Below are 27,936 nucleotides of genomic sequence, written 5' to 3' on the forward strand. Positions count from 1 at the left end.
AGGCCAGGTCCTGGTCAAGAAGCAGCAGGATGTGGCCCTTTTGGTGGCACAGTGGTACCCTGCACTTCTTGAGAGTGGACTGGGAGGCAGCCCCTATGCCCTGTGTCCGTGACTCAGGCCTGGCACCGTGGTGCTGCAGCTCCTACAGAAGCTGCCTGACGTGGTCCCTGCGGTGGGGAATGGCCAGGAGCAGGTTTCCTGTGCTGAGCCTCTGCCTCTCTCTCCCCTTGGCTGGCAGGAGGGCTGGCAGGCCCCGGCGTGGCAGCAAGGCCCCCAGTGCCAGCGAGACGGGGGTGGACGACACGGGCATGTGCAGCGGCTCCGAGGGCAGCACCGACCCCCTGAGCAGCGGCAACGAGTTCCTGGATAAGGCCCTGGTGCTTCACCTCAACAACTGCAACCGCCTGCTGCTGGTGAGGACAGGGACTGGGACATGTAAAGGGTGGGTGTGAGGAGGCTGGAGCCAGGCTGCCCTCAGGGATGGCCAGTGACAGGACAAGGGGCAACAGGGACAAGCTGGAACAGAAGAGGTTCCAAAGCAACACAAGGAAGAATTTCCTCCCTGCTGAGGTGAGGGAGCACTGGCAGGGGCTGCCCAGATGGGCTGTGGAGTCTCCTTCTCTGGGGACATTCCAACCCAGCTGGATGAGTCCCTGTGTGCCCTGCTCTGGGTGGTGCTGCTCTGGCAGGGGGTTGCACTGGATGAGCTTTCCAGGTCCCTTGCAGCTCCTGAGGTTCTGTGATGCTGTCACAGTGTCCTGGGGCAGAGGGAAACCCTCAGGGGGTGTGGGGGCTGCGGGTGCCCCATCGAGGGCTGTGTGGGGGCTGCGGGTGCCCCATCGAGGGCTGTGTGGGGGCTGCAGGGTGTGCAGCGAGCTCCATCCCTGAGGGCTGGCCGTGCCTCGCAGAAGCTGGGCACGTTCGGGCCACTGCGGTGCCGGGAGATGTTTGCCCTGGACAGGCTGCTGCGGGAGGCGCAGGTGCTGGAGGTGGTGTGCCAGCTGATGGAGGAGCGTGCCGGTGCCACCGCTGCCGCAGAAGGTCAGTGCCAAGCGTGGCTGTGGCGGGCAGAGCCGGGCGGGCAGGGGGTCCCGCAGGGGGGGTGACAGAGCCTGTCCCCGCAGTGGTGCAGTTCTCGACGCGGAAGGAGGGCGTGTTGTCCCTTTGGGATCGCTGTGTCCAAGGGCCCAACCTCTACACCTGCCCCGTGGAGCGGTTCCTGCAGGTGCTCAGTGCCCAGTACGCGGCGCCCATCAGCGAGCGGCACCCCGGCCTGGCCGATGCCGGTGAGCAGGAGTGGCCGAGCCCCGGCGGGTGCCAGCGGCCCTGCACAGGGCTGGCTGTGCCTGCTGCAGGCCCTGACACAAGCCCTGTCCTGCAGTGTGTGTGAAGCTGGTGGAGGACGTGCTGGATCGGCGGCTGCCCCGGCGGCCCGGCAGCACCCAGGGCGAGCACGTCACCATCTTCCAGTACTGGAGCCACTTTGAGTCCCTTGGTGCCCTGGCGCTTGACACCTACATGATGGAGCTGGCAGAGGAAGGTGGGTGTCCTTCCATGCTCCCTACACCCTGGCATGGGGCGCTGGAGCATCTCCATAGGGAATTGCCCTGCAGCCCTGCTGTGAGCAGCCTGGGCATCACCCAGAGGCTCAGTCGTCCTTGGGGTGGGCAAGTATGGGGTGGGAGCTGGAATGACTGTCTTAACGAGGAAAGCCTGCAGCCCTGGGGCTGTTGAGCCTGGGGAAGAGAAGCCTGAGCTCAGGGGCACTTCAGCAATGCTGAGAAATGCCTCAAGGGTGGGTGTCAGGAGGATGGGGATGGGCTTTGCTCTGTGGTGCCCAGCGACAGGACAAGGTGGAACAGGCACAGGCTGGAACACAAACAGTTCCCCTGGCCCAGGAGGAGCAAGTCCTTTGGTGCTGAGGTGAGGGAGCCCTGGCCCAGGCTGCCCAGGGAGGGTGTGGAGGCTCTTTCTGGGGGAGGTTTCCAACCCCAACTGGACACGTTCCTGTGCCCCCTGAGCCAGGGGAAGCTGCTGGAGCAGGGGCTGGGGCTGCAGCAGCTCTGCAGGGCCCTTTCCACCCTCAGCATTCAGGGATTCTGAATCCCACAGCCCACTGCCACGCTGCCTTCCTGAGCACCCTATGGCCTGGCCATGGGTGCATGTGGCTCACGTGTCTGGGGGGTGCCTGGGGATGGGTTCCCTGTGTGCCTGGGGCACACGGGCAGCACTGCTGGGCTCCTCGGCTCAGCCGGTGCCTCCCCGCAGCGCTGCTGGCACAGAACCTCAACTCAGATGACCAGGACGTGGTGCTGCGGGCCCTGAAGCGCGTGCCCGAGGGCCGCCTGAAGAAGGAGGGGCTGCAGGCGCTGAGCCTGCTGCTCGTGGAGGGCAACAGCAAGGTGGTGAGCGCCGTGTCAGCCCAGCTCCGCAGCCTGGCTGAAAACCCCCGCTTCCGACAGCGGGTACGTGCCGGGCACCGGGGTGTGGGGGGAGCGGGCTGGTGCTGCAGACCACGGGGTGCTGCCCCCCCGGCTCTGGCATGAGCAGTGTCGCTGATGTCCTGCTGTCTCTCCCCCAGGCCCTCGTGTGCTACCTGGAGCAGCTGGAGGATGAGGAGGTGCAGAGGCGCGTGGCGGGCTGCGCGGCGCTGGGCTGCCTCAAGGTGAGCGGGGGAGACGGGAGTTGTGTGGGGCTGGCAAATCCAGGCACACCTGCAACAGCCTCGTGCTCCCGGGAGAGGGGAGCTGGCAGTGCCCCAAATGAGCCAGAGGAGCAGCTGGGGACGGGGCAAGAAGGGGGTATGGGGAGAGAAGGGACTTGGTCTGCATCATGGGCTGCAGCGTCCTGTGCTGCCTTCCCCTAGGCTGTGTTCCTGGTGCCAGCCACACTCAGCCCTTTGTCCCTTCTCCTGCAGGCCAAGGAGAGCATCGAGCAGCTGGTTTACCTGTGCCAAACCGACAAGGAGCCCGTGCGGGAGGCAGCCAAGCAGAGCCTGATGCTGTGTGGTGAGTGCCTGGCTGCTCCTCTCCGCTCCTTCCTTACCCAGTGAGGCATCTCCCAGTGCTGGCAGTGCCCACTGGACAAGGGCATCCCGGGCTGGTCACTGCCTGTCCCACACACTCTGGCTCATCGTGCCCCAAGCTCTGCCAGACAAGAGCAAGGTGGGCATCCCGTGGCCACAGAGCACTGAGCCTGGTTGTTATTTATTATTTGCTAGATGGCACTGAGAGAACCATCTGAGTGGGTTTCTAGGCCTCCAGATCGCGGCAGCAGCTGCACAGGTTGGGACACGTGAGCCGTCCTCGTGCCCTCCCCGTTCCCGCTCCTGCCGCTTTGCTCACGGATGTCTCCGTCTTAGAGCCTGTCAGCCGTGTCCCGTCTGGGAGTCTCTGTGTGTCTTGGTTGTTCTAGAGCCCATCCCCGTGGCACCCTGGCACATGTAGATGCCTTGTGTCCCATGTCCCAGCAGGCTGTCTGTGTCACCGCCTCGTGCCGGGGATGGCCACCGCGGGCGGCTGTGTGTGCGCAGGGGTGCGGGGTGAAGGTCTCAGCGCCAGCTTGTAGCATGGATGTGTGCATCCTCCTTTGTGCCTGGGGTGCCCTGGGGAAGCCCTCGGGATCCCCATGGCAGTGCATGCAGATGTGCACAGCTGTTTGAGATGCTGGAGCCAGCACAGCCCCCAGCCCTTTGCTCCCAGCTGGGCTCTCCACAAGCTCAGCTGTGGGTGATCCCTGCCCCATGTGGCTATTGGTACAGCAGGCAGGTGAAGATCAGGGCACTGGAGCATCTTTCCTATGAGGAGAGGCTGCAGGACCTGGGGCTGTTTAGTCTGGAGAAGAGTGAGGGGGGATCTTATTAATAGTTACAAGTATCTCACTGGTGGGTGTCAGGAGGCTGGGGCAGCACTTGTTTCTGTTGTATCCAGTGCCAGGACAAGGGGTGATGGGATGAAGCTGGAACACAAACAGTTCCACTGAAACACAAGGACAAACTGTTTCAGTGTTGCAGTGAGGGAGCCCTGGCCCAGGCTGCCCAGGGAGGGTGTGGAGGCTCCTTCCTTGGACGGCTTCAAACCCCACCTGGACACGTTCCTGTGTGACCTGATCTAGGTGGGAGCTGCTTCTGCAGGGGGTTGGGCTGGATGAGCTCTAAAGGTCCCTTCCACCCTTCACCATTCAATGAGCTGGACTGGCAGTGTCTGAGCCAGGAGCTCTGGGAGCTTTTTGAGCCAGATCCTGGCTGGGACCTGCCCATGGGTCAGGTCTGCTACAGAGGATGAGAGTGTGGCCGTAGCAGGCGGCTCAGCTCTGCCAGGCGTTGGCCACGGTTCCGTGGAAAGGCCGCAGCAGGAGGTTAGGGAAGGGCAGGGGCCAGAGCTGCCGCAGCTCCGTTCCCTGACCTCGGCGTGTACTTGCAGGGGAAGATGGTAAATCAGCTCACCGTCGGCTGGAGGAGGCCCTGGACAGCCTCCCGCGCATCTTTGCCCCAGCCAGCATGGCCAGTACAGCTTTCTGAGCCGCCGCACCGCGCCACGCCGCCTGCCGCGCCCGCGGGCAGCTCCCGCCCCGCAGCACTCCGCACACTGCCTTAGGAGCACCGCTTCCCTCCGCCGCCCCGGGGCCGCCCCGCAGCCCGGCGCCGGGGCTCGCTGCACGTCCCGCCCACCGGTGTCCGTCTCACAGCCCCGGGAGCGGCTCCGTTCCCGCCCGCCTCGGCCGGCCGCAGCCGCGGGGAGCGGAGGGCAGACGTGCCGGGGCTCTCTGCCTCCTCTTGCCTTCCTCTTGCCCGAGGGCGAGCGTGCCCTGTCCTGGAAGGACCTGCACTTTGGAAACCAAGCCGTTTCTTGCCGGGGCCGTGGGGACTGCTGCTGCCCTTTGCCACCTGGACTTCCCCGGGACTTAAATAAAACGAAATATGAGATATTAATATATTCTGCCGGCGTTTCTTCTTTCCAGCTCCACGTGCTCCTGTCCCTCCCCCGGCTGGGGCTGCAGGGGAGCGCTGGTGCGACGCGGCCCCAGCCCACAGCCTTTCCCCGCCCCGTGGGGCCGTGCCGTGGGGGGCAGGGGCAGGAGCAGCCTCAGAGGGGCCGGATGGACAGAAGCTGCCACCTTTCGTGGGGTTGGTTTATTTTTTATTTACATGTTTGTTTGTTTTGCAGAAAAACAAAGGCAAAAACCTTCTTTTTTCTATAATGTCTCTATAAATCTATATATAATGTAATTACAGAGAATGACTAATTTTGATTTTAAACCAGAAATAAAGCCAGACCTTTACTGAGTGATGGGGTGGCTGCGTGGCTGTTTCTTTGGGGCCCTGCTGCTCAGGGGTCAGCACAGCAGGCTGGAGGCAGGAGCTGTGGGGAGGGTCTCATGGGGTATTCATTGTCGTGTTCACTGCTCACTTTAGCCTTCTTCCACCTCCCTTGGGGGGCACAAAGCACGGTGCTGCTCCCAAAGCACCGCATCACGCTGCAGGCAGCGAGAGATGGGGGTGGTGGGTCCCAGCTGGCACATACAGCTGGGGACAAGAGCAGCCAAGAGGGGGAAAGTGGCCCAGCCATCTTACGTAGTTTGGACTCTCTGTTTTTTCCCCTCAGTAACTCCTGGAAGTAAAACCAGCCCAGTGCTCCAGTGGCCAGAGCCACGAGTTCAATTCACTCACCTCTGTGGGTGTCCTCCTTGCCCTGCCAAAGCCTAGCCCCATGCCTGCAGCACGAGAGCACCTTCTGAGGTAAGCTGCACCTTGGCTGTAGAGGGATGGGAGCAGGAAAGCAGCCTTCTGTCAGGGCAGGCAGGGAGCTGCAGGGCAGGACAAAACGACTCTTGCTTCCAGACCTGCAAGGAATAAGCTCATTGTTTATCTGGCTTTTACAACATCTGGGGAAAGCACCCCAGACAGATGATTAATTGAGGAATCTATGGCCCAGTTCCTTACTCTGGATGGATCTTTGCCAGCATCACCAAAGACCTCTGCCCCACAGACACTGCCAGATCACCTGGAACTGCAGGATTGCTGTTTTAACTGGAATAGACTTCCCCCAAAAAGTCTTGGGCTTTTGGACAGCATTGTCTGAAAACAGTCACAGAATCATTTGGGTTGGAAGTTCATGGACTGCAGCCCCTGGCCTCACCCTGCCCAGCCCACCACTAACCCACGGCCTCAGCCCCACAGCTTTGGGATCCCTCCAGGGCTGGGCACTCCCCCAGCACCCTGGGCAGCCTGGCACAGGGGCTGACACCCCTCTCAGGGAAACAGTTCTGCCTCAGCTCCCATCTAAACCTGCTGCAACTTGAGGCCATTTCCTCTTGTCCCTGCAGTTTTCATCCTGCTTGAATCACAGAACCTCAAGGGCTGGAAGGGACCTCCAAAGCTCATCCAGTGCAACCCCCCTGCAAGAGCAGCACCACCTAGAGCAGGGCACACAGGAACTCATCCAGCTGGGTTGGAATGTCTCCAGAGAAGGAGACTCCCCTGCCAGTGCTCCCTCACGTCAACAGGGAAGAAATTCTGCCTTGTGTTGCTTTGGGACCTCTTCTGTTCCAGCTTGTCCTCGTTGCCCCTTGTGCTGTCATTGGCCATCCCTGAGACCTTAGGTTTGTTTGTCTTTTTAAGGGCTGGGGAGGAGCAGGACAACCTTCACAAGAGCCAGCTGTTTGAAAGGAGGCAGGGTACTCAGCTTTTCCCCCTGGGCCTTAACTTCTCCCCCAGGGCTTGCACAGGAACCCCCTGCTCGCTGTGGTGAGCTCCTGGGAGCCGGGACACGCACGGTGCCCTGTGCAGCAGCTCCTTGTCGGTTTGGCAGGTGACAGTGTGCCTCATTCAGCTGCCAAATCTGTGTCAGCACTTCAAATGTTTTTCCCCCTTTGCAGGGACATGCTTGTGCTCAGCAGCTACTTGCTTTTCTTGCAGGAGCTGCAGCTCGTGGGAGGGTGTCTGTGTCACGGTTACATTATCCATGTGCTCTGGCTTTGGAAAGATGTTCCTTTTCCCCATGTGCTGCTTGCTTTAATTAAAGAGGCACATATGGATACGCTTTGCAGTGGTAGTTTTTACCTGCTGGTCTCAGGGTAGTGTCCTGAGGAGACCCTGCAGATCACTGGCACAAAATCAGCCAATGTGCCCTTCCTCTTGGATGGCATCAGGGCTGCTGGAGCTGCCCAGCTTGGGGCACCAAGAGCACCTTCCAGCCAGAAAGGCCCAAAGCAGACGCTGCCACAAGCCTTTTTGTGTAAGAAATGAACTCAAATATTAATGCCAAGTCATTTTTAGGGAGCTGCAGTCTGGGAATCTCCAGCTTAAGCAGCCCCAACGTCGGACCTCTCACCTTATCCCAGGCTGGTATGAAATCACATTTCCAAGGCATTCACTCAGGCATTTAAGAGATGATTGCACCAGCAAAGCTGTCTGCCTTGAACCACAGCAGAGCAACAACCTCCTCATGATCACTGACACATTCCTCACGGGGCTGTCAGGCACCTACATGTGGGCTGCTTCTCCACGGACCGCTCTGAGGGTGTCAGCTGGAGGCTCATTTCATGCAGGGACCAAAGTGTGCTCCAGGCAGTCTCCCAAAGTTAATGTAGTGTTGGCTCTCAAGCTCAACTACTGCCTTCCTTAGAGCAGAGTGAGGAGGGGTGGTGAGGGCCTGTGCAGTGATGGTGATGGGATCAGGGAAGGGCAGGGAAGGAGGAGGGTTGGTGAGGTGGTCAGGAGCTCCTCAGCTTCCATGTTTGCCATTCTGCTCACAGGCAAAGCCTCTCTGGGAAAGGCCTCACTCAGGCAGCTTTACTAGGAGCACCTGCCTCTGGTTTTCTAATTTAGACAGGCTTGGAGGCTGATTTTCAGGAGCACTCCCAATTAAGACTGCAGCTGGAGGCTGGGATGCTCTGCAGATCAGCTCAAAGGCACCTCCAAGGGAGAAAGCCAAAGTCAGTGGGTCAGCTCCCCCCAGCACACACCAGCAGATGGTCTGGGACACCTCTGTCAGGAGAAGCCCTGGAATGGGTGTTTGCCAGGATAACCTGCAACAGCAGCATCGTGACTGCAGAAGACAAGGGACTGTTTTGCATAGGATGGCTACAAAAGGCAGAGGGATCCTTAGCACTCCTCAGCCCTGGGTGAGTATTTAAAGCATCCTGAGAAGCGATCCTCTGTGTAGCCAGGGCTCCTTGCCATGGTGATTCATGTCTGAACCGAGCTCTGAGCTTAGAGCAGGATTCGTGGCTGCACATGAAAGATGTGCTGTTCTCCCCAAAACTGCAGCCAGAGGACTGATGCCTTGACAGCTTAGAAGAAACAAAAATGACTGGAAAAAAATAAGCCCCCACCTCAGAATCTTGTTTCCCCAGAAACGTTCCTGGCAGATCCTTGATGCTGTTCCGACTCCATTTCCTTCTGCACCAGCCCAGCTAGTGGCCACAGGGAAGGTGATGGACGTGGGCTTTCCTGATTTTAGCAAAGCTTTTGGTAGTCTGACAGCATTCAGGCTCAAAGATCCCCAGGGATTGCTTCCAGGTGAGGATAGTCCATTTCTACGGTTCAGGTTTCTCTGGAGGTCATGGTTGTGGGTGGCACCCTGTCACCTCTCCTAATCAACAGCCACTTTTTGACACTGCTTCCTAACTGATTATTTTCTTCTCCTTCAGCCAAGGCTGAACACTGCTAAATCCTTGTGGCTCAGTGGAGCTAAATCCTCATGGCTCAACAGAGCCCAACTGCTCACTAAGCTACAGAAAGGAAGGAAGGGACTCAGGTGGTGTCATAATGCTCAGAAGGGAACTTGGACTCAGTTGCCAACAGCCCTGAAGTGAGTGTGAGTGTTCAGAGTGCAGCCCACAGCACTGCCACTGCTGCTCTGCTGCTTTGCAGGGGCTGGGAGAGCTGAGGCAGGAGAAGCCCGTGGAGCAGGGACAGACACTGGTGTTCTCACTCACCACAACACAGCTCAAAGAGACACAGGCATGATTCAGGGGAGGATTTAAGGGCACAGTTTATGTGTGTTAATGTATGCTACAGTCATCTGCTGGTCTTGCCACTTGCTGAGCAGGTTGGGAGAAAGCTTAAGCTGTTGGACAGCTTCTGCTCTGCCCCGCAGTGACATTTCAAACGGCAAAAATCTGAGGCAAGGCCTTTAACATCAGTTCCAGCTGCAACAGCCTTGTAACTCTTTAGCCCTACTAGCATGAGCTTGTGCTGAGGCTTCTCTACATTTAGTCTTCTCTCTGAATTCCTCCAGGGATTGATGGGTAAGCAAAAAGAACAAACCCAAAAGCAGCTTCCTTCCAATGCATCTTGTTTTTGAGCTATTAATATTTTAACCCGTTACTCTGGCTCCATTCCATGTGGGTTTTTTTATGGTAAGAAAATACAAAGAGGTTGCAGCACGAGCTCATAGAATTCTCCCCTCCTCTCGGCTCTCCTGTCAATCAGCTGTGCTTTTGCAACACTGCTCCTGGAGATGAGAAGTTTTTATTAAGCCCAGAAGATTCAGCAATGCAGGAAACTGCAGGAAATGAAAGTCGTGTGAGCCCCCGTGCTTTGCCATCTACAGTCACTCATCTCTCGCTGTGGATGCTGCAGCTCCTTCCAGCTTTTTGGGGTGGAGGTGGAAAACACTCAGCATCTCTCTTCTGATGGGCTCATGCTCACTTCCCTGGAAGCACTTCCACTGGAACACCTGGCACCATGTTCACCATGAAACTACCCGGAGCGGCCTGTCCCGCTCCGTTACCCGCCTTGGCAAGCCCAAAGTCCTTAAAAACCACCAGGCAAATAATAGTAATGCCAATAACTCTTTGATATTTAGGGTAGAGGGTTCTCCTCCCCCTCTGCTCTGCCCTGCTGAGGCCTCATCTGGAGTCCTGTGGCCAGTGCTGGGCTCCCCAGCTCCAGAGAGACAGGGAACTGCTGGAGAGAGGCCAGGGCAGGGACAGCAAGGTGCTGAGGGGCTGCAACGTGTGTGAGGAGGAAAGGCTGCAGCCCTGGGGCTGCTCAGCCTGGGGAAGAGAAGCCTGAGCTCAGGGGCACCTCAGCAATGCTGAGAAATGCCTCAAGGGTGGGTGTCAGGAGGATGGGGATGGGCTTTGCTCTGTGGTGCCCTGGGACAGGACAAGGTGCAACAGGCACAGGCTGCAACACAAACAGTTCCCCTGGCCCAGGAGGAGCAAGTGCTTTGGTGCTGAGGTGAGGGAGCCCTGGCCCAGGCTGCCCAGGGAGGGTGTGGAGGCTCCTTCTCAGGAGGTTTCCAACCCCAGCTGGACACGTTCCTGTGCCCCCTGAGCCAGGGGAAGCTGCTGGAGCAGGGGCTGGGGCTGGATGAGCTCTGCAGGGCCCTTCCAACACTTACCACTCCATTCTATGCTCCATTCTATTTGTTAGATGGCTCTACGGCTTTCCTAGTGATTAATCCTTGACAGTATTGCCTCCTCTTCCAGCTTAAGAAAAGCTTCAGCCTTTCAACCTGTGAACTCCTCCTCAGCACAGAGGAAGATGCCAAATTTCAGCACGGCCTTTGGCTGTGGCTCCCACTCTGGGAGCTGAGGCACAGCTGGCTTGAAAGACTCACTGCGATGAATGGGGCAGCTTTAGCTTATGTGAAGCTTCATGGAGGCATGGGGAGATGGTTTGAGTGTGTGGAGCTTGGGGTGACAGCGGGCCCTCAGAGCGTGTATTGCAGAGGTGGAGTGCCTGCAGCTCCACGGGGCTCCCAATGTGCCCACCGGCCCGGCCCGGCAGAGCCTAAGGCATGTCCTGGGTGGGCTGCGGCGGGCGGTGCTGAGGGGGCTGCGCTGAGGGGATTGCGCTGAGGGGGCGCAGGCAGGAGGCGCTGAGAGGCGCTGGGCGAGTTCTGCTGAGGGGCAGCAGCCGCTGAGCAGCGAGAAGCCCAGGCAGGAGGCACTGAAGCGGCTGCGCTGAGGGGCGGGAAGCGCTGAGGGGCCCGGGCGGGCTGCGCTGAGGGGCGCTGGACGGGAAGCGTTCAGGGCTGTGCCGAGCGGGTTCCGCTGAGGTGCGGGAGGCGCTGAGGGGCGGAAGGCGGTGAGGTGGCTGCACTGAGGACTGCGCTGACGGGCCCGGGCGGGCTGCACTCAGGGCTCCGCTGAGGGGTGGGAGGCGCTGAGGGGCGGAAGGCGCTGAAGGGCGGAAGGCGGCGAGGTGGCTGCGCTGAGGACTGCGCTGACGGGCCCGGGCGGGCTGCACTCAGGGCTTCGCTGAGGGGTGGGAGGCGCTGAGGGGCGGGAGGCGCTGAAGGGCGGAAGGCGGCGAGGTGGCTGCGCTGAGGACTGCGCTGACGAGCCCGGGCGGGCTGCACTCAGGGCTCTGCTGAGGGGCGGGAGGCGCTGAGGGGCGGAAGGTGCTGAGGGCTGCGCTGACGGACCCGCGCAGGCCGCGCTCAGGGCTCCGCTGAAGGGTGGGAGGCGCTGAGGGGCGGGAGGCGCTGAGGGGCGCGGGGCGGGCTCCGCTGAGGGGCGGGGGGCGCTGAAGGGCGGGAGGCGCTGAGGGGCGCGGGGCGGGGCGCGGCGCAGCCTGCCGCCCGCCCCCCGGGCCCCGCGTGACGCACGCACGCACGCACGCACAGGCGCGTGGCGGCCGGCGCCGCGGGGCCGCGTTTGAAGTTGGCGCGCGATCCGCGCCCGCGTCCTTCCCGCCCCGCCCGCCGCTTCCCAGCGTGCCCCGCGCGGCCGCTTCCCCGCTCGCCGGCCCTCCCTCCCCCGCCCTCCCCCCCCCCCCCCGCCCGGGCCGGCGGCCGCGGCAGCCGCGCTGGCGCACGCGCACTCCGCCCGCCCGCCGCCATTTTGTGTCCGAAGCGACTGTGGAGCGATTAAACCGCGAGCTGGTGCGGGGCGCTCGCGGCGGCCGCAGCGGGGCGTGCGGGGCGCGGCGGCTCCGCGGGGCCCGCGGGCGGCGCGGGGCGGCGGCGGGGCCCGGCGGCCGGAGCGAGCTCGGCGGGGTGCGGGCGCAGGTAAGCGGTGGCGGGGGGTTTGCAGTCGCTTTCTCCGGCCTCTAGGTGTCACGATGGGGCTCCGGTTCGGCTGGGGCCCCGCAGCGGCCGCCGCCGGGGAAGCAGGGGGCTTTGTCTCCCTCTATCGTCCCCAGCGCGGCCGGCGCCTGCCTGCCACCGCCGCCATTCCCCACAGCGCGGCGCTGGGCTGCGGGCCCGCCCGGGCCTCCCTTCCCTCCGTCCCCGCCCGCCCGGGCCGCCGCCGAGCCGCCGGCCCCGACTCCATTTTCTTTCCTTTGTCTCCTCCGCCGCGCCACCGGGGCCGATTACCGCCCCCTCCCCGCCACGCGAGCCGCCGCCACCCTCCCCCCCTTTCCCTTCCCCTCCCGTCCCTTCCTCCTCCCCTCCCCCGCCATCCCCGCCCCGCCGAGCCGGGCCCGCTCCCCACCCGCCCCGGCGCCGCCGCTTCACCCCCCCCCCCCTCCTCCGCCCACCTTCCCCCCCTTTCCTCCCTCTCTCCCGCCGCCTTCGCGCGAACCTCTGCAGAGCTCGGCCCGGCTCCCGCTGCCCCGGGGCCTCCGCTGGGCCCGTCTGTCCGGCCGCTGACCGCAGGGCGATGGCGGCGGCGGCGGCTGCGTGTCCCGCTGCCGCCGGCCGCCGCCTCGCTGCGCTGGCGTGTGCTGCGGAGTGAGAGGCGCTGCGAGGCGCAGAGCGGGACTCGAGCTCCCTCTGCAAGGCAGGCTGAGCAGCGCCATGCAGCACCGGGGCGCGGGCACGGCTGGGGGGCGCCCGCTCTCGCCGCGCTGCCCGACCGACACCCCCGCACCCCCCCATCGCTGCCCTGCCGCCGCCGCTCCCGGACAGCGAGTGCAGAGCCGAACCCCCCCCCGCACACATGTACACACACACCCGTGGGGCTTCGGGCTCCACCGCAGCGTGCTGGGAAGCCCCGGCACAGCCACCGACCCGGCGACAAGTTGTGGCACTTGCTTCGACTTGGAGCTGCGGGCCTGCCTGGGGCTGGTGCGGGGCGGCCGCCCGCGCTCCGCAGCCGGGCTCTTGCTCACGGGCAGAGCCCGAAAGCCCTTCGCAAACCACGGGGTTATTCCCTTTCTTTGCCTGGGTTTGTGCTGTGGGAGTTGGCAGGGGGGGTGGGGGAAGCGCAAAACGCGATCGTTTTTGTGGTGCAGCAAAGGAAATCGCACATGCTCCGTGTCCAAACAGTTTGCTTTTTGTTCTCTGCATCAACTTTAAATGTCTTTGGTAAATGTTAGTGAAACGACTTTGGTACGGGGGTTTTCTGTCACGTTGCACACATCCTTTTTTGCTTGGTTGGAATCCTCAGGACTTGCCCGCTGGTGAGGATGAGCTCGCTTTCCTGTTTCTGACTTCCTAGTTGTGCTTTTTGCCCAGCCCTCCCTTCCCCCTTAAAGAAGTGTGCGGCAGTTCCTTGCCTCTTGCCACTTACCGAATCCGGGTAACGAACTCCAGAGGTGTTATTAGAAGCATCTGAAGTACTGTTTACCGCTTGCAGTGTGTGTGGGGGTTGGTTTCACTGCAGGAAGCGTGTAAATGTTTTCTCGGGTTCTCCAGTTTATTCTGCTTCTGCAGAGCCTCTTGAATTTGCAGGAATCCGTTGGGTATAAGAAATAGCTCTGTGTTGTATTCAAGCTGTTCTTACCTCAGATGTTTTACTTTAGTGCAGAAGAAACCATTAGAGCTGAAGGAAAGAGCAGTTTTAACGTGAGGGCATAGCAGTGCTTTGACTTTTTTTGGTTGATAGGTTCTTTTTTTAGGTCTGTTTTGCCTTCCTAACACAACTGAAACTCTGCAGGATGTTTTTGAAGAGTAATACCTAAGCAAAAGGTGCAAAACTTGAGTTCCTATAGCTTGGGGTGGCCCTGCAACCAAACAGTACAGCGAGTTGAGCTGGGTCTGGTTGGGACAGAGCTTGGGGAGCTGTCTCTACAGGGTTAAGTTTGTTGGCAGCTGGTGCCTGCAGCACTGCTGAGGAGGAAAGAGCTATTTCAAGAACTGCTTTTTGTCCTAGCAGGCTGCTGTATCTAATTTGTGTGTATGGTTACCAGTTCTTGGAGCTGCAGGTCGATGCCTGCCTCGTGCAATACCGTTGCTGCTGTCTTGAAGATGCCAGAAGCTGATCTGTGTTGTTCTGGTGTGTGTGTATGTGCAGGATTTGCCTGAAAAAACCCTCTAATTACATGTGATTACTAACCAGCTTAGGAATTTGTGTAGAGCCTACTCTGGAACTTCATTTCTTCTCTTCCCCTTTGTGTCCCCCAATCCCTGCTTTTCTAATGAAGATCTTCAGAAGTCAGATGTTGAGCATTCTGAGGCTGAGTTGCCCTCTGAGAAGATCCAGCCTGTGCTTTGCTCTTATCCCTCATACTTTGGCAGGTTATGCTTGCAACAGCAACTTGGGCTGAGCTCTGACCTCTGGGTAGCTCTTCCTGCTGTGTCTGAAGAGGACTTTTTGTACCTTACCTGTTTCAGATCCATTGTTCATATTGATTATATTTGCATAAAAGCTCTCAGATTCGCCCATCTGGACAACTCTTGCTACTCTTACCTCTTCCTTATCAGAAAGGGAATGCTTGAGGGAGTATCTAATCCTAGTAGAGCATTAGGATTGCAAATGCTTCTTCCCCCTGTGCTCTGGGAATAGGTGTAACAGGGAGCAGCCACTGCTGCTGCCTGCACACAGGAAGGCTCAGGGCTGTCGCTCTTCATCTTCCACTTTGGGGCTGGAGGAAGCCAAAGCTTTCACTCGGTGGTTGTTTGGTTTGTGTTAACTTACTGAACTGATTTGTTTGCTTAACTCTAAACCACTCTTCATCCATTTGGCTCCAGTTCAGAGGCCCAGCTCAGTCTTTGTTGCATGAAACCTTAATGTTTCAGTACAGTATCCAGCTCTACTGGGCTGCAGTGGTACCTGGTCTTAAATGCACACAGATCCAGGACATTTCTGCCTTTTTTTAATACAAAGGTTATATCTGCTGCTCATAAAAAATGGTTCAGAACATGGCTCTTGTATTTTTTCTTCAGATTTTTTCCCCTAAAACTTGGAATCTTTCTCCTGTCCTGACTGTAACTGAAAGTGTTGCTTTTTCTGTGCTGAAGAATGTTTTAATTTTATTTCAAACACCCTCTGCTGCTGCTCCTCCCACTTCTCTCCAGTAATCCATCATTCTTCAGGAACTGAGATACGCTTGTTCTAGACACATTTAATAGCAAAAACCAAATAGCAGCTGCTCAGCTGAGCCAGCTCAGTGCTTCTGATTAACAAACATAACTTAGGAAAAGAGAGTAGAATAAACATGAGGTGAGTAGGGAGTTGTATGTTTCAGATTGTGCTAACACTCAGGTAACTGTACATCCAAGAGCTCAGTTGTGGTGTTTAATAGAAGTTAAAGCTAAGGTGAAGGTTCATTCTTTAGAATTACCAAAACTTGGAAACTATCAGGTCATAATGTGTGGTTCTAAACAGGTGAAAGTAGAGCAGTAGGTACAGAGGCAGGTCTGGATGGAGAACTGCACGTGTGTTACTTAGGAGAGAGCTGTGATAGAATGGATTCCTGAAGAATTATTCTTGAACTATCCCCACAGATGAAGTTGAGAGACACAGATGTTGACATTTCTTATGTAAAGGTTTGTTTTTAGAGACCCCTCAGTTCCAACCCTCCTGCTTTCTGCTGTCAGCTACCTGAGGATTTCAGTGTGCTGCATGGAGTTGATGTTAAAAGAGGTGAGGCCAGGTATGGTTAAAAGCACGAGTGCAGGGATTTGTTAGGATATGCTGGCACACTGCTACTGTGCTGGTAGCACTGCAGCAAGCAGTGCTAAAGGATATTGACTTTCACACCCTGTAGTTTAGGTAGTATTGTCATATTTTTCTGCCATAGCAACAAAGTCAAGAAGTTTTTAAAGGCTTCATGGGCTCCACTGAAAAGCTTCACTCAGGTGTAGAGAGACTGTGGACTAACATCAGCTTATACTGAAACTCTTATTTTACCTCTCCTTTTTTTCCCCAAAATCTATACATTTCAGTTGACATCATTGAACTTGTCAAATTCTAACAAAACAGAAGTCAAATAACAGATTGTTTGGAGTGTGAAATACACCTTTTTAATAACTTGCATCATGATTAGAAGCTTGTGTGTGTCTCAGACATCAGCAGGTAAAGTAGCTGTTTGTAAGGTGGAGGAGAAAGTAGCTTGGTTCATTTTTATAGGGGATATTTCTTGCCTCAATTGGGATATGAGAGTCATACTTACTCCCTCTTTCAGGTATTTAGGATTAGGTTGCTGTCCTGAAAGCTTCTGAAATTCTTCTGTGTACAAACAACAATACACAAGACAAATCATAAACCAAAAACCCACTACCAAAGTACGTTGGGAGGTGAGAGGGATGTTTGCCTTGACCTGTGTTTGCCTGCTGACACTGGAATATCCCTAGCTGTAGTATTGGAGGGGGGATATCAGGTAGCTGATGCCCTTTGGAACACTAGGGAAATTCCAGGAGATCAGAGACGTGCTGATGGATCAGTATGAAATGGAGCAAAGTGGATGAAGAGAGCAGCTTGTAATGTAGTGCTGTTCAGAGACACCTGAGCTCCCTGGGGTGTTTGACTAGTGCTACATGATGGTAATACATATATAGTCTACATTATTAGCAGCACTTTATTTGTTCTTAGTTCACAATTTACTTAACAAGAGGGGAAAAGAATGTGATTAATCCTAGTAAATAAGGCTCCAAGGAAAAAAAGAGCTTGTTAAAGTTGTTATTTGGCTTAGTTAAAGGTATCTCTCTTGATCTTCAGGACCTTTACTGCCTATAAAAATTAGTCCTGAGTATTAGTAAATGCCACTTGGTTCAGTCTGGGGCTGTAGGAGGCTGAACAGTTTCCATGGATGTTCAGCAAAAACTGCTAATTGCTTGTCACAGTTTGTTTTCTTTACTGATTTAAAGCTTCTGCATGATAAAGTCGTGGTTCTTGGAAAGGCAAATAGCACTAAGGCAGCTGTCCTGATGGTCAGCTGAAGTGGATCCACTCAGGTGCATGTCCTAAGGCTGCAGTGTGTAAAAGTATACACCTGGCAACAGGGCAACTCAGCTGAATTTAAATCAAGGTGTCCTAGGAAGTGGTGACTGAACAGCATTTTGGAGCTGTGATGGTGGCTAAACAGCTTAAACACGAGTTTCCAGGGTGATACTGTGACAAAGAAGCTAATGTAGTTCTCACATGCATTGATGGAATGAGTAGAGATGCATTCTTGCCTGTGTGGGGTGGGTGAAGCCATTACTGTGTATGGTTCTGGCAGCAGCACTTAAACATAAAAATTCCCATCAGCAGAGGGGATTAATCTCCAGTTTGGTGGAGAGCTGAGAAGTGAGGCTGTGCAGGGAAGGCAACACCGAGAGGTGACTTGATTAAAGTCCTCTGATACCTCCCTGGCAAGAAAATACTTGGTATTGGTGAGCATCTTTCCATCTCCCTGACAAACACAAGGAGAATTTGTACCCAGGGAAATGAAAAGAGTTAAGTGTTTCCCAGTGAAGGTGATTAGCTGTCAGATCCATGTGAAGAGCAGTCATGTGCTTCTCAATTTCTTTGCCATCTTGATTCAGAGGGGTTGAAAAAATCTTCAAAAGTGCTTCAGCCAGCTACAAGGTACTGAACTTCTGCTTCACATACATTTAGAGAGCTGTAATCCATAAGAGGTCAGACTTGGTGATCAAATGAGAGTTGACCATGCTAAAGACAAAAGATGGGGAGCAGCTCTTCTCTCTTCATCTTATTTTTAACAGAAGTAGGTTTATGGCTTTTGCTTAGAAATCTAGAACATGATCAAGCCAGTGAAGTTCTGAAGAGGGGAAGGTAAGCAGGTATTGAAGTGCTTTGACACCCCTCCAATATATGTATAACCTCCCATAGATTTAATCCAAACTTGGGACTGTGAAATACCCCTTATCTGTGTCTATCACATTAGCAAGCTGCTGGTAGGATAAATGCTGCTGCTTTGCAGGGTACATTGTTGGGTTGTGTTCAGCTTGCTGTCTACCAAGTACCTTGAACCTCATCAGTGCTGGCCAGCCAGTCACTCCCAAGCCTCTGTCACTAAAGGCTTTCTTCCTTCCCAGTTTATAGCATAGGAATTAGTGAGACTGAAGCCAGGTGATTTTTATTGAACAGCTCTGTCAGATTGTTTTATATGTTCTGTGAAGCAATTTATGGAACCATAATTTATATCTTAAGTGCATTGTGTGAAGTTGGTTTATATGCATTGGTCCTCAAAGTGGATGCTGAGTGAAAGCCTGAAGTAAGCAGGAATGAAACTAAAGAGAGTAAAGCTGTGGAAGAAGGAACAAACAGTTTTGAGCTGTGGTAATACATCATGTGTGGAGACTTGACACAAGTGTTTGACACTTGCTGAGCTCTCCAGAGTGTTACCATGAGTAGCCTGAGGGTGGACTAAGCATCTCTAGGTGGAAGTTGCTGAAAGCTAAAAGCCCTTTTCATGTTTCACGTCTGTTAAAAGGTGGGAAGGGGGAAATGTAAGCTTGGGAGCTGCCTCAGCTGCAGAGCTAACTGGCACAGAATCCTCATGCTCCTGTGGGTGATGGTTTCAAGGGAAGCACCTGATGCTTGGGGTTGGTAATGGTGGTTCCTCCTGACTCTCTGTAAGGCGGCACACTGGGTAACTCTGCTGCTGCCACCCTGTGTTCTCCAGACAGGGTCTAGTCTGCTCTTGTGTGGGGTGGTTCCCAGCACTGATACAAGGCCAACTGTTTACATAGATGGCAGTGAGCTTTGTGGTGAGCCTGTAGCTTATAGGAGGAAGAAACGGGGAAAACACACCACAACTAATGGAAAAGCTGTTTTGGCAGCACATTGTAGGTGTGAAAAGGGGTCAGCAGGTCCAAAGGCTGAGATTCCTAATGCCATGGCTGAATGTTGGGATGAGGGTGGTAAACCACAGACACAACTGATGGCTCCTCCTACACAGCATTTCCTGATGAAGCTTTTGGAGACAGACTGTGGGACTAAATGGACACTCACCTGTCCTTACAGGACTTTAAGTTGGAGAAAGGAAATATCTTTTCCTTTTTTTTCCTCAAGCTATTGATAAAAGCTGTACATGTGAATGTACATCTCTCTGCTATGTGGGGAGTACCACCAACACAGCTACAGAAGTCAGTCATGGCTTTCCTGGAGAATGAGGTTGGCTTGCAGTGGGACTGTTGTGACTCCATCTCCTTCCACTTATATGCTGGCAGTTGCATCGCCAGGCAGTGAGCTGGTCAGAGGAATTTGCTTCCTGAGTGGATTTGCTTCCCTTTTTTGCTTCCAAAACAACCACAAACATGTGGGGGGCAAGGAGATGTCAGTGGATGTGGAGAGACTGCAGGCCTGAATTTGATTTTGAGTCTTTGTGAAACCATACCCAAAACCTTTTGGGGTAAGAAGATACTTTCTGGGAAGATAGTTAAGACCACAAGTAGTAATGGAAGTGTTTGGATATTTGTAAACATGGTTTAGCCTTTTGGAGTAGAGCAGTAAACTTTAAAATCACTGTCAAGGGAATTCTTGCATTGTTTAACAATGACAGAGACATCCTTGCTCTGCACTGGCAGCTGGAAGAGCTTGTCACTGCTGTAGAACCAGTAGCCATTTTAGACCAATTACTTCAGCTTCTTGTGTAGTTTCTGTCTCCTTGAATTTGTTTTGCAAAGCTGTTTCCTTGAAAACACCCCTGACATGCAGAGGTTTAAAATGAGCACAGGAAGTGCTCTTGAATTGAAAATGCCCCCTGGTTTGGGATGTACCCACTTGGCAGAAATGTAACAATAAATGTGAGACCAGTAGCTTGCTTTCTCCTGTGTGTTAAGCTGTTTGCAGTGAAGAACCCTTTAGAATCATAGAAAGAGGGGGGTTGGAAGGGACCTTTAGACATCATCTGGCCCAACCCCCTGCATAAGCAGCTCCCACCTAGATCAGGTCACACAGGAACATGTCCAGGTGGGGTTTGAAGCCCTCCAAGGAAGGAGCCTCCACACCCTCCCTGGGCAGCCTGGGCTAGGGCTCCCTCACTCAAACACTGACACAGTTTGTTCTTATGTTCAAATGGAACTGTTTGTGTTCCAGCTTCATCCCATCACCCCTTGTCCTGTCACTGGATACAACAGAAACAAGGGATGTCCCAATCTCCTGACACCCACCATTGAGATATTTGTAACTATTAATGTGCTCCCCCCTCAGTCTCCTCCAGACTGAACAGCCCCAGGTCCCACAGCCTTTCCTCATAAGGAAGATTCTCCAGTCCCCTGATCATCTTGGTAGCCCTGCCCTGGCCTCTGTCCAGCAGTTCCCTGTCCCTCTGGAGCTGGGGAGCCCAGAACTGGACACAGGACTCCAGATGAGACCTCAGCAGGGCAGAGCAGAGGGGAACAGAACCTCCCTGGCCCTGCTGCCCACAATCTTGATGCCCCCAGGCTGCCATTGGCTTCTTGGCCACGAGGGCACATTGCTGCCTCATATTTAGTTTATTATCAATCAGGACTCCCAGGTCTCTCTCTGTAGAGCTGCTCTCCAGCAGTTCAGCCCCCCAGCCTGTGCTGGTGCATGGGGTTGTTCCTTCCAAGATACAGGACTCTGCACTTGCCCTTGTTGAACCTCAGGAGGTTCCTCTCTGCCCAACTGTCAGATGGTTGAAAATGGCAGCACAGCCTCTGGTGAGTCAGCCAGTGCTCCCGGTGAATCAGTGAGAGGGACTTCAGGTGTTTTCAGACTCCAGGTTGGGAAAAAACCCCTTTTTGAGGGCTGGTGGCTTCAGTCAGAGCTTATCAGATTATTAAACCCTTATTTCTTTTCTTTTTGGAGGATGGAAGAAGTTAGTGTTACCCAGCGTTCCTGCTGAGTAACTTACTGCCACTTCGGAGCTTTGAAGAGAGATTTATGGCTTCCTGTGGCAATACTGAATCAAAAGGTACTCATTGATTACTTGATCCTTGCCTGCTTTCCATATTAATGCACTCCTTCCTGCTCAGGAATGGCTGCTCTTGACTCCTGTCTTCTCTGGGCTACTGGAGAATGATACGAGCCCAGAGTAGTTTTTCCCCCTTAGTATGTGTGGAAATAGTTTTGTCCTGCTGAAGCAGCTGCATCTCTCCCTGTTGTACCAGTGTTTTGACCTACATGAAGAAGAATTTGGCAGCTTCTGTGACAGTATGATGGAACAGATTATCAAATATTCAGATGTCTCTCTTGCCTGACATGACATCTGTAATGTTTTTGGAGACGGCTGCTCTGAGTGTCTTGTGCAAACAAATCCTTGGGGATGTTTCCTCCAGCTCCACTAGATGCAAATTGCCCTGCTTCAGTTACCAGTCTAGCTCTTCCTGGTTAGAAGTGCTTGATGCAGTGCAGTTGCTGGTTGATATGATGTGTTACCATTTGTTCTTGTCCCAGAGCAGTCTCTTCAAACAGACCATCGTGTTGCTGGCAGCCGGGGATCCTTTTCAGCCACCTTCTGGCACTCAGTGTATAACCCCTAGTTTAAGACTCCAGGGAGCAGAGCACACACAGAAGTCCTTCTTCAAAGACAGGCTTTTAATTTTTAATAGTTTAAATTTACTTACTGTGGTCTTGGGTTTTCTCCTGCAAGTCAGAAAAAGCAGTGAGGTCATTTGTCAGTGCTGCTTCCATCTGAAGTTTGTACAGGAGCCTTGTGTGATGTCTCTGAACAGCCTTTGTGTCTCCTAAATGATGATATGCTAGACCTGTGCTCTTCTCCTGATGTTTTCTTAAATACTGGGCAGCTTTGTCTGTTCACTGCTCTGAAAGTGCAAATCACCAGCTGGTTGCACATAACTAAAGAGCTGGTTAGTGTTAGAGGCCTTGCAAACATGTTCCAAGTCCTCTAGAACCTGTGTGGAAGCAAAAGCTGAGACCAGTACGTCCCAAGACTGTCTTAGTTATAGCTGCATAGATTGTTTTGTGTTTGAAATGTGAAGTTACCCTTCATTTTGTGTGGTGCCAGAGCATGATGAAATAATCTGGGTTGGAAGGGACTTCTTATGGTAGCCTAGTTCAGCCCCTGGCTTGTTGCAGAGCCAGCTCTGAAGTTAGATGAGCTTGTTTAGGGTTTTATTGAGCAAATACTTTCAATAGCTGAAAGATCAGAGTTTCCACATCATCTCTGAGCAACCTGCTTCAGTGTTTGACTGCTCTTGTTTTTGCAGCTTGCTCGTTGTGTCTTGTCTTTTCACTGTGTCTCCAAGAGAGCGGTTTCATCTGCTCTTTGGCACCTGTTAGGTAGCAGCAAGGCCTCCCCTTAGCCTTCTCACAGCTGACTCTGTCAGTCTGCTCTTGTAGGTCCTGTTCTCCAGCCACTCCCTTGTTTTGGCAGACCTCTGTTGGACTCTCCTCTGTATGTCTGTGCTTTAAGCTCAAAAATGGGAATGTGGAACACTGAAATTTCCAGCATATCCCTGTTTTCCTTCAAGCTTATCAAACCTTGCCCATATGTCAAAGATCTGATTGGAATGTAAATGCATGCAAGGTATTTCATGCTGAAAAATACACTGGTTGCTGGAACAGAAGTAGGCTTTCTGTCCAGCCAAGGGAGGGTAGGAGGAGCTCTCCTTCCCTCTAGGATATTTTCATGGAGTGGATTAGAACAAATATGCCTTAGGTCTTTGCAGTAGCTTTGTTCCTTGGGCTGTATGTTAGTAGGTTGATATTCCTTGGGTACTGAGCTGCTTGCTCCCAAACATCTCTTTAAAAAAATGTTTCCTTACCTTGTAAAGAGAGAAGAGTGATGGCAATGCCTTGCATGAACTCAGCAGCAGCTGCAATCTGCAGATAGCCCTGTACACTGTTGTGGCTTTGTGCTGTCTGTAGTGTGGAGAGCCAGTCCAGTTACTATTGGCCTATTTCTCTTTGTGCCTCAGAGCTTGGCTACAACCTTTATTCAGGACAGACCTCTCCACTCTGAAGTCACTTGCCAAGCAGAAGATTCCATTTTGATAATTGGAAGAAAACTATTTCTTGATTGGAAAGTTGAGAAGACCCAAAGTTGAGATAAGAGAAGAGCAGGAGATAAAATAATGCTTTTGTTCCTGGCAGAGCCCTGCTGTGTCTTGTGCAGTGGTGAAGCTTCTGAGATGACACAGTTCCATGACACAGTGTTTGCTTTGTACCAAGTGCCATCTAAATGGAGAAGTCCCTCCCTCTTAAGGCTTTTGTGTGTTAATTTACACACAGGTTTTTAAGTTTTAGGTAGTTTTCTCCAGGGTTACAAGTGAGGAATAAAAACTTGGCTGCTGACAGTAACTGTTTTCTGTGCTCATTCTGTGTGTGCTGTCACCAGCACAGACCTGGCAGGGATGCAACTTGTGTCAGCAGTCTCCAGCAGTGGAGCACACCCCACGTTTTCTCTGAGCATCCCCTTTTCAGTCAGGGAATGTATACAGCCCACCTCGTTTTTATAGAGCAAGTGTTAAATAACAAGTCCTCCATTCCAAGTGCTTTTGTTAAACTGAGCTCACTATTACTGTGTCCACATCTCCAACAAACTTATCAGTTGTTCTCTTTGAAACAGTTGAAAACAGACTTACTGAGGTAAAAAAAATGCACCCAGGACCCAGAGTGGAGTGCTTTGTACTGAATAAATGACAGGGGAACTGGGGAAGGGAGTAATTGAATTGAAAGGGTACAGAACCAGTGTGAAATTCAACACTGCTTGAGAGTGCAGCAAGGAGATGTGCCTCGCTTGAGAATTGCTCCTGTGGAGTTGCTTACTGTTCCCAGGCTTTTTAGCATGTATATGCACTGGGGACTGAAAAGGATTACAGATGAGAACTAATGTGCTGCCTTGTAAATACTGCAGTTCTGTAAATGTGACTATTTTAGGCTCTGAATTGATGGGGGTGACAAAGCAGGCTCAGTAATTCTTTGCCCAGCCAAGGCTGTTCATCCTCTGGGTAGCAAGGTCAGAAGTGTGTTAGAGGTGATTTTGTTACCTTATTGACAGTGGTTAGTTGTTGCATTGACAGCCTGTAAGGGGTTATACTTGCTCTCATTTACTCCTCTTCAACAATAAAGTCTGCTTTGTGTTGGGATTTAGTGTGGCACAGCACAGAGGAGAGAGGCCATCTGAAGTAGGTGTAGCCAGCTCTGAAGTGTCATCTTGCACTCTTAACTTGACATGAGGCATACAGAGGTGCAGCCTGTAAGAACTATAAATGCTAAGAGTTTGAGAAGAGGTACAGAGAGGAATTTGTAGAATGAGTTCATTCTTCTTGGTGGAGAGTGTAAAAGCCAATTAAAATACTCTTGGTTTTGTTTAAGGCTCTTTCATAAGTGGAGAGGTCCTCAAGCAGTTTCCAGTGCTGTTCTTAGAGGTGTGGGACTACACATTTTCTATTCAACAAGCATTAAACATTCAAACAGTGCTTCCCCCCTCCCTTTTCTTCTCTTTCTCTTTTATGTACTTTCACTAGTATGACTCGTCTGTTCTGTTCCAGAGGGTGTTCTGACATCAAGAGCTGCATGAAGAATAGCCAGCATGAAGAGAACAAATCAGCCCAGGCAGAAGTGCAGAAGCATCAAGAACAGAAATGTAAATTAAGGGGTTTTAAAGTGTGATATGCATTCCATGCTGAGGCAGGAGTTTCCTCAGCATATAAGCTTACACTGTGTTGGAAGAAGCCCTGTTGCTGTGCTTCTCTTTTGGCTGGCCTGAGTGTTTGGGCACACCACAGACCTGGTCTGGATGGAAATAAGTATCTTTTTGTCTGGATGAGTTCTGGCCTGGATTAGTTTCCTGACTAGTTAGCTGCAGACAGGAATGTTTGTGCTACCAGAAGGACTAGATGGGGTGCTGTGGGTGGGAAGGACTGGGTAGCTGAAAGGCAGGGATAGCTTTGCTGACAGTGTGCTTCAAAGTGAGACCTTACTGCTGGTGGAAAGGGCTTTTTTCTTCTGAGATGGAGTGACTTTGTGGGATTTCCTTCTGCTTCATCTGCTTTGGAGGCTGACCATAATAGCACTTCTAGGGCTCAAGTGTATGACAATATTTGGAACATGATCCAAATGAATTAGATATGTGTATAAAATAGACTACTCAAAACTTTAGCATGAGGGCCACTGTCTAGGTTTCAGCAGGGTTTGGTTCTGTTTATATCTGTTCCAACACTTACTAATGCAGGTGAACTTTTCTGTGTTCTGTAATTCAGAAAAGCAAGGATGACTTAATTGAGGCTCCAGGAATTTGTCTTGTCCACCACCCTTCTGCTGTAAGTGTTTCCAAAACTCTCCTGGAATTTCCTGTCCCTGCTGCAGCAGGAGTAAACTACACCTCTGTGTTTGACAGTCTGACATTAAGCTAACTAGCAGCGACTTTAGTTTTCCTTGTATACATCAGGGTGTAATTTATGAGGTGACTAATAGTTACTGCATGGCCAACTGTTGTTCATGGGGTAGGACCCACGTTACCATGCCAGAGATGAGCACTTTCTTCTCTGATGTGAAGCCTCAATTCCTTTGTCCAGGCAGAGTATCACTGCTTAATGAGTGTTCATGCCAAGACAAAAGAAACAGCTGTTCCTCAAAAGTTTCTTGTAGGTTCTGCTTCATCTAGAGGAAGCCATAGAGGAAAACAAAATCCAAATGTAGCTTATGATGAAGTCTCCAGAATGCCATGAAACTTGTTGTGCTGGTCTCTTTCAGGTGTGGTAGTGTGTGGTGTTGCTGCTTTGTTATCATGCAACACTGCCTCAGATGGCCAAAGAATTCTGCCCTGGTCTGGTTTTAAAGAAACACCTTTATTGCTGTTAGCAGTTTGCTAATAACCTAAACCAAAGCCTAAACTAATGTGTGTGTGGAAAAGTGGCCACAAATTCTTGCTGATAAAACTATTAACCTACTCTCTTAGGCTTTATTTTCTGTGGCAGTGGATTTTACAGGCTGTTTTAACCCCAAACAGTTGTCTGTTGTTCTGAGTGTGGTCCTTTGAGAGCCTCCTTCACCATCTTTATGAAGAACTGTAAAAGGGAGGGACTGATCAGTTTTGTGATCTAGCATCAGCTGAAGATTAATTCCTCTGTGTCTGCTACTTTTAAAGTGTAAATCTTTCTGCATTTTACACTGATAAAATTGCCTGCTGGTCCTTTGGAAATGAACTGCCAAGTTAGCAACTTAAGAGATCTTTCTTAATACATGAAAGGGGAAACTCTTCCAAAACTAATGATTAACGTGGAGATCACATTGACTTGAAACACTTCACATTTACCTGCTTCCCCTGGAGAATTCTGCATGTCTGAAAAGCTAGTGTGAGCCAGTGAGACTGCACCAGCAGTTGTTGGAAGAAACAGGGAGTGTTTGTGACTAAAATGTTAGGTAGGAATGGGAGGAGAAATAAGAAAGAATGGTACAAGGTTTCTGCAAAGAATATTTACTAAAATCACCTCTGTTACCTTCTCAGTGGAACTTTAATTCTCCAAATCTAGAGGAAAATAAAATCACTCTAAAGGTGAGATGCTTCCACCAGTCTGCTTCCTGCATTGGAGCTACCATGGAGGCAGAAAGTTAGTTGGAGCCCAAGTGACTTAGAGTGTGTGGGGGATTTGTTGTCAGTAACTGCAGGGATTTATTTCTCTTTTAGTTATTTTTCTTCACAATACAAGTTTGGAGCAGCTGACATGATGATGTTTGCTTTTCTGTCTGTTGTAGGCTACAGCAGAGTCAAGGGTTCTGGAAGAGCCCTGTGCCACTGCCATGTGCAAGGATTAAGAGGGAGCTCATTCTACAAACAGCTGAGGAAAGATAGGGAATTGAGTTTCCTCCTGTCTTGCTGGGAGACCCTGTATGTATACTCTGGTTTCATGTCTTGCATGTGTCTTCCCCTCAGTTCTTGATCCAAAGTGAACAGGTTAACCTTGTCCTGGGTAATTGCAGAAAGCCCCAGGGGTGTGCTACTCCCTGACTGAAAAATAAGAGCCAGGGCTGACTGAAGGTTATCACATCAAATTATTTCATGAGACATGCTTAAGTGTTGGAAAGAGCTCTGCTGAGATTCCCTGAGCAGGAGCAGCAACTAGGAAGATGTCTTTTGTTACAGAAGAAAAACGAAAGGGGAGCAAGCAGGGAAGGGCAGGGTGGAAGTAGTTGTAGAAATGTAATGGGATGCATTTTGATTCTGATTCTGCACCAGGCCAGCTGTGGGTAATGAATGTCTTATAGCCCAAGAGATAGCTTGACTGTGTACTAGTGATAACATCTGGCCCAAAGTGTGCTACCCTCACATAAGCAATAAGTAGAGTAACTTTGGCTTGCAATTAACAGCTGTTTGAACTAAATGGTAGTGTGTGGCCTTGATCACAGTTGATAAATGCTATTGAATTCAAACAGGAAGGTCCCCACAAACTGGCTGAGCCCCAGAGGGCTGCAGGATGCTTGAGAGAAAGCAATTTCACTGTAGTGTGCAGTTGGTGGATGGCAGGATGTCACAAAACGGAGCAACACAGCTCAGTGTAGCCACCTAGCTTGTGGGATACAAGGTTCTTAGTGCTGTGGTTTGCTTAAAGCTTTAAGCCATCACTGCAGCTTAAGGTGACCCTAGCACTCTTAACCTTTTCCCTTACCTCTGCCTAGCCCAGCATCCCTGTGGGGAATCAGATCAGCAGCTGAATATGTTCTAACATAATTAACTGTCTTTCCCTGCCTTAGTTTTCAGCTGGAACTAGTTCTCAATCAAGTTCATTGTGGTTGGTTATTCTGTCAATGTGAAGGAAGAGATGAGAGCATCCTTTTGGCAGCACCACTGTGTCCTCTTGTCTTACAGCAATTATGGAACCATTAGGCAAGTTAAGAATCTGGTCTCCTGTCTGGTTACTAGGGAGAAAGGTGCATTCCTCTAGATGGTGATTTACTGTAGGGACCCACTTAAAAGCTTTGAATCACTCTGGAAGA

The 27,936-nt window shown here is 52.5% G+C and overlaps 3 protein-coding genes and 1 long non-coding RNA gene across 13 annotated transcripts in view; 3 read left to right on the top strand and 1 right to left on the bottom strand.

Moving 5' to 3' along the window:
- RIPOR1 (RHO family interacting cell polarization regulator 1) overlaps positions 1 to 5,285 on the top strand; it is a 41,396-nt gene extending 36,111 nt beyond the window's left edge. For 5 of the 6 annotated variants that reach the window (XM_062007744.1, XM_062007740.1, XM_062007742.1 and 2 more), the window contains 8 exons: positions 239 to 413; positions 909 to 1,041; positions 1,125 to 1,286; positions 1,382 to 1,540; positions 2,269 to 2,465; positions 2,582 to 2,665; positions 2,918 to 3,008; positions 4,422 to 5,285. In XM_062007744.1, coding sequence (XP_061863728.1) covers positions 239 to 413; positions 909 to 1,041; positions 1,125 to 1,286; positions 1,382 to 1,540; positions 2,269 to 2,465; positions 2,582 to 2,665; positions 2,918 to 3,008; positions 4,422 to 4,519 — 1,099 coding nt within the window. In that variant the 3' untranslated portion in view covers positions 4,520 to 5,285. Of the gene's footprint in view, positions 1 to 238; positions 414 to 908; positions 1,042 to 1,124; positions 1,287 to 1,381; positions 1,541 to 2,268; positions 2,466 to 2,581; positions 2,666 to 2,917; positions 3,009 to 3,220; positions 3,285 to 4,421 lie in introns of all 6 variants that reach the window. The other variant, XM_062007743.1, reaches the window with a different exon arrangement.
- Positions 4,986 to 14,508, bottom strand: LOC133626777 (uncharacterized). Its single transcript, XM_062007841.1, has 4 exons — positions 14,448 to 14,508; positions 12,484 to 13,075; positions 5,669 to 5,841; positions 4,986 to 5,524 (listed from the first exon to the last, which is right to left on the bottom strand). Exons 1-4 carry the CDS (start codon positions 14,506 to 14,508, stop codon positions 5,328 to 5,330), a joined length of 1,023 nt encoding a protein of 340 aa, XP_061863825.1. The 3' UTR covers positions 4,986 to 5,327.
- Positions 11,907 to 27,936, top strand: part of CTCF (CCCTC-binding factor) — a 36,137-nt gene continuing 20,107 nt past the window's right edge. The window contains exons 1-3 of one of the 5 annotated variants that reach the window (XM_062007750.1): positions 11,928 to 11,966; positions 20,845 to 20,950; positions 24,492 to 24,586. In XM_062007750.1, coding sequence (XP_061863734.1) covers positions 24,533 to 24,586 — 54 coding nt within the window. In that variant the 5' untranslated portion in view covers positions 11,928 to 11,966; positions 20,845 to 20,950; positions 24,492 to 24,532. Of the gene's footprint in view, positions 11,967 to 13,413; positions 13,423 to 20,844; positions 20,951 to 24,491; positions 24,587 to 27,936 lie in introns of those variants that run through there. The other 4 variants (XM_062007752.1, XM_062007751.1, XM_062007755.1 and 1 more) reach the window with 4 other exon arrangements.
- On the top strand, positions 25,203 to 27,900 carry LOC133626750 (uncharacterized). Its single transcript, XR_009819747.1, has 3 exons — positions 25,203 to 25,262; positions 26,698 to 26,830; positions 27,694 to 27,900. It is a non-coding gene; the product is annotated as an uncharacterized LOC133626750 (long non-coding RNA).

This window comes from Colius striatus, chromosome 14 (genome assembly GCF_028858725.1).
Source record: "Colius striatus isolate bColStr4 chromosome 14, bColStr4.1.hap1, whole genome shotgun sequence".
Lineage (NCBI taxonomy): Eukaryota > Metazoa > Chordata > Aves > Coliiformes > Coliidae > Colius > Colius striatus.

Bases quoted from the DNA above. Each gene is read 5' to 3' on its own strand.
- LOC133626777 (XM_062007841.1), bottom strand. From the start codon at position 14,508: ATGGGCGAATCTGAGAGCTTTTATGCAAATATAATCAATATGAACAAT. The intron at 13,076-14,447 runs GTAAGGTACAAA...CAACTCCCACAG, and splicing joins GAACAATGGATCTGAAACAG to CACAAACCCAGGCAAAGAAA. The intron at 5,842-12,483 runs GTTCGCGCGAAG...TATTCCTTGCAG, and splicing joins CCGGGCCGAGCTCTGCAGAG to GTCTGGAAGCAAGAGTCGTT.